The sequence below is a fragment of the Aptenodytes forsteri genome, unplaced genomic scaffold (genome assembly GCF_000699145.1).
Source record: "Aptenodytes forsteri isolate BGI_AS27 unplaced genomic scaffold, ASM69914v1 Scaffold93, whole genome shotgun sequence".
Lineage (NCBI taxonomy): Eukaryota > Metazoa > Chordata > Aves > Sphenisciformes > Spheniscidae > Aptenodytes > Aptenodytes forsteri.
This window is the reverse complement of record NW_008794665.1, coordinates 1-15542: the sequence shown is the minus strand read 5'-3', so window position 1 is coordinate 15542 and position 15542 is coordinate 1. Positions and strand designations below refer to the sequence as shown.

The 15542-nt window shown below is 49.7% G+C and overlaps 1 protein-coding gene across 1 annotated transcript; it reads left to right on the top strand.

Moving 5' to 3' along the window:
- Positions 1-369: 369 nt before the first annotated feature.
- LOC103894263 (insulin-like growth factor-binding protein 7) lies at positions 370-13612 on the top strand. The gene is made up of 6 exons (XM_009273611.1): positions 370-519; positions 1896-2055; positions 8751-8860; positions 10424-10540; positions 11680-11806; positions 13371-13612. Exons 1-6 carry the CDS (start codon positions 370-372, stop codon positions 13388-13390), a joined length of 684 nt encoding a protein of 227 aa, XP_009271886.1. The 3' UTR covers positions 13391-13612.
- The last annotated feature ends 1930 nt before the right edge of the window (positions 13613-15542 follow it).

The window sequence follows — 15542 nt, the reverse complement described above, 5'->3', positions numbered from 1 at the left end:
GGGCCCCCCGGGGGTGTCCCCCGCGGAGGGCGGGGAGGCTGCCGTAACAGCCGGGGAGCTGCCCTCTGCCGCTGCCGTCACCCGGCTGTGCACAGGTGTTCAGAAAAGCCTCTTATGGAGTTGGTGGCTTTAGTAATTTAGGCTGAAATTAATTTTGCGGTGCACACACTGAGGCTGTTTAAGGCCAGCTAGGACCTGGGGCAGGAGGACCATGGTACCCACTCCATGCAAAGCCAGCTGGCATAAAGAATTAGGGCTGCGTGGCTCAGCTCAAGCCAGGCAGAAAAACAACCTCAAAGCACCAACCCCCATCAAAAAGCTAGCAGGATTTTTGGCATGACGATCTCTCTGAGCTGAAAAATACCAGGCATGGACTTGTTGCCTAACCAGCGCAAGAAGGGACAAATACCCCCGAGTCTCTCTTATCGTTACCTACCAGCAAATACCTGCTTCGAGGGACATGTCGTGACTGCTGGAAATACTGCTGAAGTTGCCTCATTACAACCCAAAGGCCTTATGGTTTGAAATCCCTGATACTTGTTCCAGCAGGGTTGGGGTCTCCAGGTTGTTTTGCCGTTTTCAGTCAAGGCTTTGTCTGTATTTTATGCTCACTTTGCTCTTGGTGGAAGCCAAGCGCCTGTTCTTGCCCAAATGCAGTGTACCACAAAGCGGTTCTCAACGGACATCAAAGGACAGCGTTTCACTCTCCAGGGAACTGGTGCTGCTTTGTACCTGCCTACAAAGACCTCCCGGAGGTAGAAACTCAGGGCCTCTCTGGGTGAAGGGTAGATTTGCTGGCTCACCAAGCAGCCTGCTCTATTTCTGTTGATCTGAACGTGGCTTGAATCTCTGTGGCTCCATGAAAGTCTTTTCCCAGCGTTGGGAACATGCAGGGGTTTGCCCTATGGTGATGAGGGCTCAGCACCGTGCAGGATCCATCCCACAGGCTGCAGAGCTTACGAATGGCAGGACCAGGAGAGAGATTCTTTTAAAGCTCACTGTAACCAGCACTAAACTTGCCTAAATCTCTCTATCACCAGCAAAGAGATCCCAGTCACCAGAGCTGAGCTGTCCCCCCAGAGGGGTATTATCTTGGCTTGCCAGAAGCCCAGACAGCATCCCTCCTAGAAGGGTTTTTTTGCTAAGGTGTCACCCGCCAGCTCTGGGGCTCAGGAAAAAGTGGGTGCAAGGTTTCTTGGCTGTCCACAAGGCTTAAAAAATGGGCTGGTGGACGTAGGATTGTGGCTGCCAGGCTCTCGTAGAGACTGACAGCCCCAGGGGCAAGTACACCCCCCCAGATTCCTGCCACTTTACCCCAGCAGTGGTTGTGCTTTGCTGGTGCCTCAGTGTCCCATAAAGCTACATCTGTGCTGCAAAGGAAGAGGTGCCGAGTTACCACAGGTCAATTTTAAAACAAGAAACATAAATCACATCTGTTGGCTCATTCCAGCCAAATTCAGCTGTTGAGACTTTGCCAGAAATATTTTAGTTTTGAGGGTGGGTGGTTTTTTTTTTTTTAGTCCACTGCCAGAGTAGAGCAGAAACAGGGGTTTGGGGGAAAACCACCTGGGAGATGGCAGACTGCTGTTATCACTGATGTTGGCTCATCTTCTCTTTTAGAGAACTCAACTCTTTTAGACACCGGAAAGCAGAGTTCATATCCGATCACATTTTGCAAGAAATTCTTCTGGATTTGTGCTTTTTAGTTAACAAGTGGCTTAGACTGCTTTAGTTCTTTCCTCCTGTTCTTCCTTTCCTGGATTTTAAGGGACTTAAAAGAATATCCGCATTTTATGAGTGCTTTCTTCTTTGCTGGGGAAGGAGAGATTTAGACAAGTTTTTGCTAAGTCATCTGTGGTTGGAAATGAACCAAATTCCCTAATTCTCCTGGGAAGCTGGTTTGGGTTTCTGCATCAGCTGGGAGTGGAGGTCTTGCAGCAGTGGCCTGCTACCCGCTTTCTCCCACCGCAAAGGAAAGCGTTGCATTTGCAGGTGGATCTTGCCGGCATTTTTTTGCTGCGTCCAGAGAATCCGTGGCAGAGCAGAGCTGTGCAGGTGCGTGGTGGCATTACACCTTTTGTTTTGTACCACGGGGTCCTTTCAGATGGAGCATGGTGTGGGGATGTGATGTGATTCAGTGTGGTGCTTCCTTTTCCAGCACACTGTGCATCGGGATTTTGAGACAGAGTTTCTAGGGCTGAAGCTTTATGCTTGTATTTTTAAAATTGATCTGCAACTTTGGGGTTTTCCACTGTTGTAGGAGAGGCCATAAATTCCTCCTTAAAAGGTATTTAGTTATTTGAAAAGGTTTCAGTTCATTGGAGCTTGAGTTTTTATGGTTACTGTGCTAAAATCTTGTTAGGGAAGCTGTTTAATATATTACTCGGCAGCGTAACAGAGTCTTGGAGAGCACCAGTGTGCCGGGGACTATGCAAACACCTCCACTGCCCAAGAGGATCCCATATTTCACCCGTGTCTTCATTCTCAACCATCATAGCATATCCAAAATCACTAGGAAGGAATGATTACAAGATCAGCAAATTTCTCCCCATGTTTGTTTTTTCTGTTGCTGGAAAGGCATGCTGTATTTAAAAAAATGCGTTTAATCCTTTGTTGGGCTGAGGTTGATTGAGGTTCACACTAAATAGGAGATTACTGTGTAGCAAGTCTAATCAGGGCGGACTTTTGAAAGCCCTAGTTGCTTTTCCATGCATAAATGCTGCCATGCCTTGTTTCTGTGTCTCCCACTGCAAGCTTTTCACATTCTTTCCAGGCTTTAGCTCGTGATCCTCCTTGTGCCATAATGACAGTTTTCTTAGTAAAACTGAGTCAAGGTCACACAAAGAGAAGAGGGGAGGTGATGGCCGGGAGGAGAGAAGTTTCTTGATAGAGCTTGTCTGGGAGGTCCAGGACAAAAAAAACCCCAAATACGCGTCCAGATATGGCTGGGAAGCAGCAAGCACGTTTGCCGAAAGCTACTGCCTGTTTGACCTCAGGGACAGCATACTTCAGAGACTGGCAAAAGGAAGGGGAGGTGGGAAAAAAGGGCAGGATGGGGGGAAAAGGCAGGAGAGAGGTTGGCTTGTGGCAGTCTGCTAGCAAGGGCAGTGTCATCTCCACTCAGAGGGCTTGCCCTTTCCCCATTTGGCTGTTTCCAGGGGCAAGTGTGGTTATAAGCTTGCAGCTGAGCTTCAGAGCAGCCTCAGCCACATCAGCCTCCCCATTACCCCAGCTTTGAGATTCAGATTGCGTTGAGGACGTGCTAGATGCGGCAGAGTGCTGAGCTAGGCATGAAGCATGCAGAGGCGCAGCCTTTTCTCTGGGCGCAACGCCGGGGCCAGCGCAGACCCATCCTGCGTGCTAGGTAAGGGAGAAAGGGCTTGGGGTTTTGATCTTTGCAGTGCCACCCTGTTCTCCCTCCCACCTATATGTAAAGCCCACGGAGGACCGATAAGTAGCCATATAAAGGTCATGCACAAGGTCTCTGAAGGCAGCGTTCCTGAACCGTGGTGAAACAGCAGGGATTTCTAGCTCTACCGGTCTGCTCCATGCCGAGCCTGGTGGGGTGGGAAGCAGGAGGAGATCCATGGCAGATAGATGGTGGCCTGGGGCCCTGCCTCATGCTGACTCAGTCTCAGGTCTCCAGGGCTTGGGACAAAGCTGCGTTCACGTTTGCAGCCTTTCCAGGGTCACTGGGCTGCTGAACTCTTGAGTGGGAGCATCCGAACAGGCTTAGCATCCAGCATCTCCTTTGGTTTGGATGTCTCGGAGCTTCCTTCTGTAACTCCTTAGTCTCTGCAAGGCCAGGTGAAAGGAGGGGGAGAAATGCCTTCAGAAAGAGATAAAGAAGGATGCCTGTAAATCTGCCAGAAAGCTGCAGGCAGCTTTGGGAATGGGGAAGGACAGAAGCTGCTTGCACTTCCCATCTGCTGCTGCCTCTCACAGAGCACTGACCTGGGAGGAAGCAGCTGAGGCCATGCCAGCTAGAATGAGTAGATGCTGCTTACTCATTGGTTTCCCCTTCTCCATATAAAGTAATTTTGAAGGGAAAATACTTGCCCAGCAACTTAGGAGACTGGAGTGGGTCTATTTTCAGACTTGCAAGAGCCTGTGAGGGTAAACCATGTCTAGCTTTTGCTTTGATTTGCTGTCTCACGGGGAGTGTTCCCAGTCTGTGTTTCACCCGGGGCTGTGGCACGGCGATGCAGTGCTGAGGAGGGCTGGCTGGGAACCAGGCTGGTGCCAACGCGAGCTTCAGTGTGCGATACACAGCTTCGTGTGTTCGTGGTCGGGACCTTCTCACGCACACCCAAGCGCCAGGGCATACCCCACAGTGCTTTATGTCAAGCTTATTTCTGCCTTTAGTGACATACCTGTAGCCTCCTTGATTTTAGCAAAAAAGTTACTGCTGTGCTTGCTGGGGTGTGATTTATTTTTGTGTGTCTGTGTGGACACCAAAGGAAGATCAGCGAGGACCAGCTAACCCTGAGCTGTGGTAGACCATCCTGGTACCAGCGAGGGGCAGGTGGGTGGGCTGGGAGATGCTAGATTTCTGCCTGCTGTGGCTCAGCAGAGAAGAGGTGCCCGGGGCAGTGGGAGTGTCGGGAATTGATGCCAAATGATAGCCTCATCTAGGAAGTCACAGGCTCTGCTGCATGCTGCTGTGGCAGAAAAGCAACTACATAACAGCAATGGGAACTCCTCTCCGGCTGCTGCTTTTGACATAACGCAGGCTGTCAGGTCCCTGTGATCTGCAGAAAAAACAATCCCTGTGCTTTCAGGCTCCTCTCCCCGGGGTGAGCGAGCTTGCTGGCTCTGTAAATAAGCCCCTGCCCGGACCAGGGAGAGCTATTTATCTTACGAACAATGGGCAGAGCAGAGAGGAAATGCCTGAAGTGCCTGCGGAGAGCAGCTGATCTCCATCAGCAGCCTGCACTGTCCTCTTGGCCAAGGAGCTCCTACACAGTCAGGGCAAGTACAGGCAGGGAGCATCCCGTACATCCACAGTGCCCCTGGCTCAGTCCCCGGCAGGGAGCAGAGACCACTCAGCCACATTGATGGTGGTGACCATTTTCATCAGCAGGTGCAACCCACAAGTCCCCAGCCCGAAGGAAGCGGATGGAAAAACGTTCCCCTTTGTGGGCAGTGCTGCAAGTAGAGCAGCAAGGCCTCTAACATGCAGGCTGTAGGATGAGGGCCAAGGGGGCTCCTTGCTGGCCCAAGTCATCTGCTCTGTACAAGGTGGGCTTGTTTCCAGTCCTGCTGAGTGCATGGTGGCCTTGCTCCCTTCACAAGGACCCCCAAAGCAAGAGGGGTGACTTGCAGGAGGGAATGTCCTCACATCCCCTAAAGTCTCTGCAAGGCTCAGGCATCCCCTGTCTCTCCTGTTGTGGCAGGTTGTCGTGTCCCCTGTCCATCTCTGGCCGCTTCGGGGGACTGTGGGAGAGAGCGTGAGTGGGACCAAAACAGGCAGTAAACCGGGTGGCTGCCGTGCACCTGGGTGTCAGCTGGCTGTGGTGGGAGTCTAGCTGCTGCTGTGGGCTGTCATGATTTGCCTTTAAATCTGCTGACTTCTTGGCCTTTCTCATTTATTTTTAGTGGAGGAAGAAGCCCAGCCTCTAGAGTTTTGACTGTCTGGATTTAAGTCAAATATCCCGAGAGACCACACTGACTCTTCCCATGACACTGTTGCATATCTCGGGATGTGTATTCCCTCCGGCCTCAGAGCTGTGCCGGATAGAGGCGGAGGCCTGTGAATGCTCCCAGTTCATTTTGCAGCCAAAGGCAGAGTCTCACATTCCTCCTGGTTAGATCAGGATGTACATCCTGAGCTTGAGCTCGAGGCTGCCTCGTAACGGCCAGGCTCTCGCTGTGCTGTGGCTACTGTGCCAAGCCAGCTGGAGCTTCGCTGTGAAGCTGTGCAGGCCATTCCCCTTTCCAGGGAAGATAAACAATTTCTTCTCGCCCAGGAGGTGGGTAGAAATTCCCTCTCTCTTCCTCTGCCAGCAGCTGCTGCAGAAAAATCCTGGTGTGACCTGCTCCTGGCAGGGTGAGCAAACATCCATGGGCAGAGGGTGTCCGGGCCCTTGACAGAGGGGGAAACTCAGTGGCAGCCAAGACCGAGACACCTCAGGCAGTGGATTTAGTGGTGTGTTGAATGCTGCCAGTTCCCAACCAGGGAAGAATTGAGCCAGATCCTGGAAGAGCATAACGATGCCTTAAAATCCACCTGGCTTTTAACGTAAGAATCAGGATCTCTCCTTTTCTACGGTGGGAGATGGTGGTCATTTGGGGCAGCTGTGTTTCTCCTGCCTCATGGAGAACCCCAGCAACCGGTGATAAAGAGGTCAGTGTCATACAGGGGCAAACGTAGCCCTGCCTCTCGGGGACAGGCCCCAAGCTCTGCCCTAGGAAGGGCACCTTGCTTGTGGAGGATTTTTTATGGCTGGAGCAGAAGGCGGCGGCAGCAGCAGCAGCAGGCTATACTGCGTGCACATCTGCTGGAGGTCCTTGCAGAGCATGGGGTGAGCTAAGCCGCCTGGGGACATCCGGGTCCCACCAGAGCTGCCAAGCGCCCTATTGTCCCTATTGTTCAAGAGACACCAGAAAAAGAACAGCAGGGCTGCACAGGAAACAGGTGTGCTGGGGAAAGGGAGCAGAGCGCGTGACCTGAGGTGGCCCCGTCGTGGGGATGGCAATACCCTTGGCTGGCCACAGCCCTGCTGCTGCGCAGGGGCCAGGCTGTGCTTTGGGCAGGAGCACACTGGGGGTGCTAGCCCCACGGATCACCCCACTGTGCTGTGCTACAGTTGTACTCAGGGGAACAACCTCCAGCGGGGTGTTGCTGAAAGTGCAGAGCTGGGCACGGTCTGGAGGTACAGATCTGCTCTGGGCCACCTGGAGCAAGGATAACTCTAGCACCCTTCCATACGGGAAGGGGTGCTGTGACTCCAACACACCCCTCTCCTGGCCTATGCACAGGAATCAAGTCATGCAGCAGCACAACCAACAACAGGGTAAGCAATGTAATGAAACGCTGCTTAAATCCTTTTCTCAGCTGAGAGATTCAGTTCTGTGCAGATGAGGAGTGCCTGGGTTGTGATGTCTGCTAGGAAACCAGCCCGTACTGGTCATTAGGTGTGGTTTTAACCGTCGCCTGGGGCTATACATAAAACTTCCCTGCTTCTACGCAGCTACCTCCTGTTAAAACCAGGACTGGGATCCTCTGGAGTGGAGAATTTGGATTGCAGCCACCCCTGGTCTCTGAGCAGCTTCTCACTAGCAGGCCATGTACAGTCATTCCTGGACAGGGAAATCTCAGAAGAGAAGAGCAAGCACTTCTCTGGGATCACACTAGCTGCTCAGGAGTGGGGAGCCACCTCGGCATTCCTTGTGCAAAGACAGAGGGATGGCTGATGTCCTCTGGCTGGTAATACCAGTGTGGATCTGTCCCCAGATCCTGAGGAGGAAAAAAGGCTCCAGCTTTCCGCTGGAAGATGTTCGTGCAGTGGGATGCACCTGAAACCTGCTCCTCACTGCCTGCAAGAGGGCATGTGCATGTGCAGGGCTGAGGTCAGTGCATGTTCAGGACCCCAGAAGGAGCATCAGGACCCAAATCTGCCCCTCTTTTATGGGGCTGGGAATGAGCCATGATATGTGAGCCAGCATACCCAGGGGCTTCCATCAGGCTGGCTCTGGTGTACTTGTTCGCATAGAAAATGCCTTCTCCTGGTGGAGCCTAATGGGAGCTTCAGTTTCCTGTTACTGCCTGCATCTTCAGAGCAGAAGGGGAAAATCTGCTGTGTTCTTCAAGCTATCAATAAGTGGAAATAAACACTATGTGCTCCTTTGGGCTGCACTTCCTATTGTGGGGAATTAATAGCTGCATTTTGCAAAACAGCCCCACTAAAGAGGGATTGAACAGAAAAGGCCATTCTTCCCTTCCTGGGATATGGGTTACGTCTCCAACATTTCCCAGCCCGAGGGGTAAACATCTCCAGCCAGATCTGCAAAACAGCTCTGTTCCCATCTGGCTTTGGAAACAACTCCCTGTTTAACCAGGGATTGGAGCTCTTGAGGGAAAACGGAGCTCTGCATTCACCCGGTCCCTTCCCAGGTCCCCCCCAAGGAGAGCTCCTGCACCCTCCAGCCAGCCTCCTTTGGCTGAATGTTGCACACAGGTAAAACAGGAGCAGCATAACACTGAATTCTGCTAGCCAGTCGCCACGGGCTTTGCTGCAGGTTAAGATCACGCTGGCAAAAAGGTTGCTGCAAAGCTGGCCAAGCTCTCCATGGCATGGGAGAGTGAGTGGGACCCACCCTGTCTCCTGGGGGGTCCTCTCCTCCATGCCAGTTGAGTGTCAACGACGCACTTGGTGGCTACATGGTGAGCAAAAGCAGCAGTTTGTAAAGTCCCGCTCAGCCCCTGAGATAACAGAATACAAACACTATCTTACCTCTAACCTCAGTCTTGCAAGTAGATGGGCTGATCACTTGAACCACTCAACACTTGAGTTTCCTTCTGGGGCAAGCGCTCATCAGCCTGAACAGCTTAAGGTCAGATGCATGTGTAGCTTTGGGGAGGGAACTGCTGTGATGTGGGATCAGTCCAGCAAGCTTTGCTCCGAGCAGGGGGTCCCCTTCACCTTATCCTCAAAACCCATTAGAAGTGACTGGCCCCACTTAAAAGGCTAGCAAGGAGACAGGCTTGCAGTCACCTGGTGCTTAAAAGCATTTCTCCCTTTTTGCAGGACCCTCCATCGTGACCCCTCCTAAGGACATCTGGAATGTGACAGGAGCACAGATCTACCTGAGCTGTGAAGTCATGGGCATCCCAACCCCTGTCCTCATCTGGAACAAGGTAAGGGCCCTGCTAGGAGCTCTTGGAGCATAGCAAACCTGAGGCAGCTGAAACTGCCTGGTAAGCATAAAAGCCATAGCAGATCCCTCCTTAGAAACACACATCTTTGGTGAGTTCTCCTATCTGTGCAGTTCTGTCCACCCCCAGACATCTGGCTTTGCTTAATCTTTTTCTAAACTCTTGTTGATCCCGAGGCAGACCAGGACTTGTCTTTCTTTTGGTAGAGCCTGGTATTCAGAGCACGCAGGGAATGTCCCTTGACCTGCTGTCACCCTGCTGGCGGCAGTGACTCTGAGGTGGCTGGACACAGCTCGCCCACGTCAGGCACAGGAAGCACATGGGCCAGTTATCTCTGTTAGCTGGCAGCGTGCTGATTTTGGCAGCGTGCTGGTAACACCTGGCTTAGGGCAGGGGCCAGTGTTGAGCAGAGAGGATCCCAGCCGTAGGGCTGAGAGCCACTGCATGGCCCCTGTACCCTCTTCAAATGCCACAGGTTTGTGGACGCTTGGGAAAGGTCTTAAAATTAAGCTCAAAAAATACTAGATGAAGAACACTACAGAGAAAAAAACTGGATTGGCCCAGAGATTGCTCCATTCTGAGACAGCAAACTCTGCTCGGAGGGGTCCCAGAGCAGACTGTCGAGTGAGCATACAATGTAGGCATGTTGACCCAGGCAGCATTTTCTGCTTGTTTACAAGCAGACGCTGTGTTTATACTGACTGTCAGTGCTGCTCTGCTTTTTGTGCCTCTTCCTCATGGCCGAGAGACTGTTTGATCAGGTGATAACAAGGGGCGAGCACCGCTTATCCCATGCTATGCTTTGGGCTTGAATACGCAGCACTGAGGAATGACTGCACTGATGCTTTCTCATCAGTGCTGTGCCCACCAGGAGGGACTGCCTGGTTTGCTGCAGCAGAAACCTACAGGGCTGTCCCTGGCCTGTTGGGAAGAGGATAGGTCATGCAGGGAGAGCCCATTCCGGGAGCAACATTCAGACTCTCGGTTCTCTGCTACTGCCACGCTAAAAAGCCTGATCATCAGGAAAGTTGCAGGGGAGCCTCTCTGAACAAGGACAACAGTCATCTCCTGCTCTCCCCCCCAGTCCCAAGCCAGAAGGCAGCTGCTCCAGCCTGCTGAACTGGATTGATGTATGGCTGCCAGCAGCTGCAGGCAGTTGACTCCTCCTTGTTCAGCACAGGCATCATTTGATGGGCTAAACACACCCTTGGGAACACGCACATGAGTTCTGTGAGACCGTCAGTGCAGGGCACGTTTGCATGCCCCACTACCCAGCACCGTCCACACCAGAAAGCTGTGCTGCTCTATCCGTTCCTGCTGAGGCAAGGAGAACGCAGCCCCCTTGCAGACGCTGAGGCATTGGGGTAGTGGGGCTGCAGTACATGGAGGATAAGGTGAAATGCTGGCACTAGAAAAACCACTGCTCCTGCACAAAACACATTAATGTAAAACTAGTGTTGATCTTGTCTGTGTGCAGGTATGGTCCTAACAGTTCTAGCATAAATAAGCCCCAAAGTTCTCACACCTTTCTGCCATTCTGTTTAGATAATTCGGGGACAGTATGGTGTCCAGAGGATGGAGCTTCTGCCTGGTGACCGGGAAAACTTAGCTATCCAAACCCGAGGGGGCCCTGAGAAACACGAAGTGACTGGCTGGGTGCTCGTAAGTACTTTGTGTAGGCACAAAGCTGCACAAACAGTACAGTGCAGTTTGCAAACAACTCATGAACAAAGAACAGTGCAGAAGACACATGGCAACAGACAGGGGCATTTAGAGGAAAACAACCTGTGTGAATTAGACATGAAGGGTAAGGGTGGCTGCTGGCTCCGGTCTCACCCGTTGCAGTTTTTCACCTCTGTCTAGCATGCAGTAGAAGCATGCATTCTACAGTCAGAGAGGGCGAGAGTTAAATAAAAGATCTCCTTTCTGTATATCATTACTTTCCTGCTGCCATTAGTGGGAAGGAGACCCTCTCCATGTCTAGGAAGTAATCGGTACAGAGAGGCAAGGCATCGCTAAGAAGGACCCACAGCTGAGGAGTCCTTATAGATCTGGCAGAATTCTCCTTTCTTCAGTGAAGCACATCACCTGCCTGAGGATAGCACAGCACAGAAGCCATCAGCTCTCACTCAGCAGACCTCCTAAGCTCAGGAGTACCTGCAGGCTAATCAGCAATCGCCGTACATCAGAGAGAAGCAGCAGGGTGGCCAGAGGGAGCTGCTGTACATCCCAGTAAAGGAATTGCAAGTATGACGGCTCCCAGCTGCAGAGAAGCTGATAACAGGGGAGCACAGCTCAGGGTGTTGGTTCCCGTACCACTTGCAAAAGCAGAGGTGAAACAAGGAGAGGGAAAGGTTTGAGCCGATGATTTTGCTGAACTGACTGACTGGATGCAGCATGTTGTAGGAACGCTTTTTCTTCCTGTCTCCCTCCCCTTACCAAGCATGCAGTAGTCTGACACATCTCCAAACTAAGTAAACAATAAAAGAAAAGGAGGGAGCATTACAGCACACGTAATCTGGCCTAGCAGCAAAGAAAGCTAGGCTGATCCACAGGAGTGGGTGCTTGTCCCAAACCTTACTGGAGAGAGCCACCGCAATCTGAACCAGACTGTTTAGAGCAGACGGAAGAAATCTCGCAGTCAGTGTGGTCCCTAAGGGTTAACTGCTACTTCATGCACTCTGTTCATCTCATCACGTCTCAAGCAATTAACAAGTTATATAAAGATACCTTAAAACAGAATCGCTGCCACCTATACACAGGATACTTATTGGGGGATGGGGGGGTGTTTCTTCCCCTAGATATCTCCTCTGAGCAAAGAGGATGCTGGAGAATATGAGTGTCATGCATCAAACGCCAAAGGAGAGGCAACAGCTTCTGCAAAAATCCACGTTGTGGAAACTCTGCATGAAATAGCACTGACCAAAGGTAGGTAGTGTGGTTGAACACTCAGCAGCTCTTTCCCCTAACCATTTCCTCAGTTATTTGATACAGAAGGACCACCTCTGTTTAATGCTTTCTGAAAAAAAACCCGCACACTAGAAATACCAGTTTAGCATGCAGCTTTTACTGGGTTTGGCAAAACGTTCCCAGCAAATCTCAGCTGCTAGAGTTCTCAAGGGCTTGATAAATAACCCCCCAAGTGCTGTAAAGTACTGGAGATTAAGATACCAAATTAAAAACACCTTTTGGGGTTTTTACAAAGCAACTTTCAGTGGTTTTCCAGCCCTAAATTTGTATCCTCCTTTCACCGTTCTTGGGACACTTCCAAACCTGCCCATCTCTCCTGGGAGCAGTATTGGCACAACCAGCCCCAAAACAGAGGGGAAACTTCAAGCACTTAAATTCCTGCCAAGTCCCTGCACCTCCTCATTCTTCCCCATCCTGAAAGCATCCTAGTCCCTGCCATTCTCTCTCTGCATGCTGGAGTGTCAAACCTGGGATGGGACACATACGCCACAGCAGGCCTTTAGGCAAGACCTGAAGCCTTTACCCTCCACAGCCCTCAGCGTTTTCAAACCCAGGTCCTCTTTGCCAGGCTGTGTGCAAAGCTGATGGCAAACCAGCCACCATCATTCCAGCTGCAAAGAGGATGGCTTAGTACCAAGGCCACATGTGCTTCGGAATAAATCGGGAGAGGTGGAACAGTAATTGTAACCGTGCGAGAGACAGAGGCACTGGGAACAAAGCATCCAGCTAGAGAATACTGTGCTGCCCAAGTCCACTTTTGAACATAATCCTTAGTTTTAATCCAGCAGCTTTATCCGAACGATATAGTCTTGACTTTCTGTATCCTTATATCCCTGAATAGCTGGAAGACTTCCTTTAGAATATTAACAGCACCTGGCATTGAAATAAGAGCATAAAATGAATCCCAGTATCACTTCCGCACAGGAACTTTGCTGAAGGTTTTTAGCTAGTCTCTAATCCCTTTTCAAACATCTTATTTATGGATGTGAAGGAAATTGAGTTTTACTGAGTTGTTCCATGAGCAGCACGCTTATACCCCAGAATAGATGTTCCCTCGCCCTCTCGCAGTAACTCTACTGCGAAGCTGTAGTACCGCGTATATTGCCTCATGGTTAATTTCTTATATGCACAGCACATGTCACAGCTGTTTCTTTTCAGCTGTAGGAAGGCTCTCAAGTAAGCATGCTGTAGCTAAGCAATAAGCTGGCAGTCCACAATTACTTAAAGGAAATTGATAACGTTAATGGAACAAACTGTCAGACGTCATAGCTACACACTACATGGTTAGGGAGTCTGTGTCCCGCCTCCAGGTGATCTCAGCACAGAAAAATGCCACCTATTACCATCCCCCCGCTGCTGTAGTCCTGCAGTAGGGAAGGAAGGAAGGAAGGAAAGAAGGAGTTGGGTCTCACCCTCAGCTAAGCCATCAGCTAACTCACTGTGCTACTGCCCAAGTTGTGATATTACAATTACTGTTACCTTGGAACAGTACAGAGCGTAACATGTTTTTGTTTTTCCACAGATGATGGTGCAGAGCTGTGATGTGATGTGAGGACTTTCACTTCCGCACAGTTTTAAATTAGTATTTTGGAAAGCTGCAACCTCTGCCTTTTTCTAGCTGACTAATCATTCCCTCTTAACTCCCTTATTCTTTGATTACCAATTTGCTTGGACGCTTCTTTCACAGATACACAAATAAAGAGATTCACAAGTTTGATTACAAATTTTTATTTACAGGAAATAAATGTACTTTTGAACAGCACATAGCAGATGAGTAAAATTGTATTTTAAATGCAACCTACACAAAATGAAACAAAACTTGAGCACTTCAGTCTCATCATTAAAAAAACCCAACCCCTTTAAAGGTTAAACACTCATCATACGAGGTGCAATACTCATAGACATCAGCTCTTGGAAGAGGAGTTTGCAGGCATAGGGCATCCGAACCAAAGATATCTGGAAAGAGATTTCAAAAGGCTTGTGATAAGCACTCCTAAAGCATCAACTTCCACCACGCTCTACACAAATAACTTGTCAAGTTTTTGGCTCAAAAGTGAATCCGAAGTTACGCATGAAAACATTTAACAAGAATTGCTCACAGACAGTAACAAAGCAAGAGGGAAGCTGAGACTGTCTGTAGAGGCTCCACAGCAGCTATCCAGAACACATTTTTAATGATAAAACCTACAGCCAAGGGATCTGCTCTTAAACAAGAGCCATTTAACAAGGGAACATGTGGATAGCAAAGCGTGCCTGATGTACAGTAAATGCAGTTAAGATTTCCAGCACGCATCTCTTCAGTAACCTCAATGCCATTGTTAGAGTTGCAGCAGTCAGTCCCTAGCATAAGAACAAGCCCGTTTAAGGCAACTATTTTTCTCTCTGCTGCCACTCTCCCTTGACACAGTTCTGTAACCACGCACACACTACAGAGCTTTTTTTTTTATTTAAAAAGGGAAAAACAAAAAAAAAAAGTGCAACACAAAAGACCTCCCATGGGGACCCAGCTCTGCAAGCATAAATATCTTCATGGGGACAGTCACAAGGGCGATGGCTCTAAATTCCTGTGATTCTGAGTTTTACTTCTAAAAATAAGCTCTCAAGAGTTTACTTTTAAAGTCTCTGAAAACTCTGCACTGCGAAATACTTGAACAGCATTTCCTGCCAAGTGACAAGCCAACACTGTAAAATTAATAAGGAAACATCCAAATTAACTAGGGCACTATGAACACTTGAAACAGTTATGAAACTAAAATAGCAGTTGTTCTGGTGCTTCTTTAAATATTTACTTCCCTATCCTCCTGTTCACCCGAGTGGCATTTCCTCTCACCCACAAAGAGAAACACTGGCTGATGAAAGCCACACGTACCTGAGTTTTATTACGGCATCCCCGGCATTCATAGGTGTGAGTCCTTGTGTTTGCGATCGCCATGATTCCACAGAGGTTACAGACATGGACTTGGTATGGGTCTGAAGCTTCAAACAGTCTTTCTCTCAAGAACTGGGCTGCTCCATGAGCAATCTGGCAATCTCGTTCCATTTCTCCAAAACGAAGGCCACCATCACTGAAAAGAGGAAAAGAAAAAAAAGAAAAACACCCTCAACTTTTGAGTTCATTGGCAAAATACATCAGTTCTTGTTGGTGGAACAAGTAACTTATCAGAACCACAAGAGCAATATTACAAGGCAGGAGTAAAGCTGTGCATTAACTTTCCTTTAACACCTCAATAAAACTGTGAGGGAGAATGCGAACACAATAATTTGTAACTGCTGCTGAGCATTTCTAAAGCAGATGTCAAGACAGCTAACAGCCACAGCACAACCGTACAGCAAAACGAGGTAAACAATTAAATCATCCTCTACTTATCTGTGGTGGGTGTAACCTTGGCTGGCTGCCAGATACCCACCAAGCAGCGCTCTCACTCCCCCACGTCGGGGGGGATAAAATGAAAATATTCGTGGGTTCCGATAAAGACAGGGAGATCACTTACCAACTACCATCCCAGCAGAACAGACTTCACTTGAGGGAAATTAATTTAATTTATTGCCATTTAAAATAGGGTTGGGTGGCGAGAAACAAAGACAAAACCCCCTAAAACCCCTTGTCCCCACCCACCCAGGATGATGAGAAACAAAGACAAAACTAAAAAAAATCGTCTCCCCCTACCTTCTTCCCAGGCTCAACTTCACTCCT

Excerpts from the sequence above, each read along its gene's own strand:
- LOC103894263 (XM_009273611.1), top strand. The coding sequence starts at position 370 with ATGGACTTGTTGCCTAACCAGCGCAAGAAGGGACAAATACCCCCGAGT. Across the intron at positions 2,056-8,750 it reads GGCAGAGCAGAGCTGTGCAG|GACCCTCCATCGTGACCCCT; the intron begins GTGCGTGGTGGC and ends CCCTTTTTGCAG. Across the intron at positions 10,541-11,679 it reads AAGTGACTGGCTGGGTGCTC|ATATCTCCTCTGAGCAAAGA; the intron begins GTAAGTACTTTG and ends TTCTTCCCCTAG.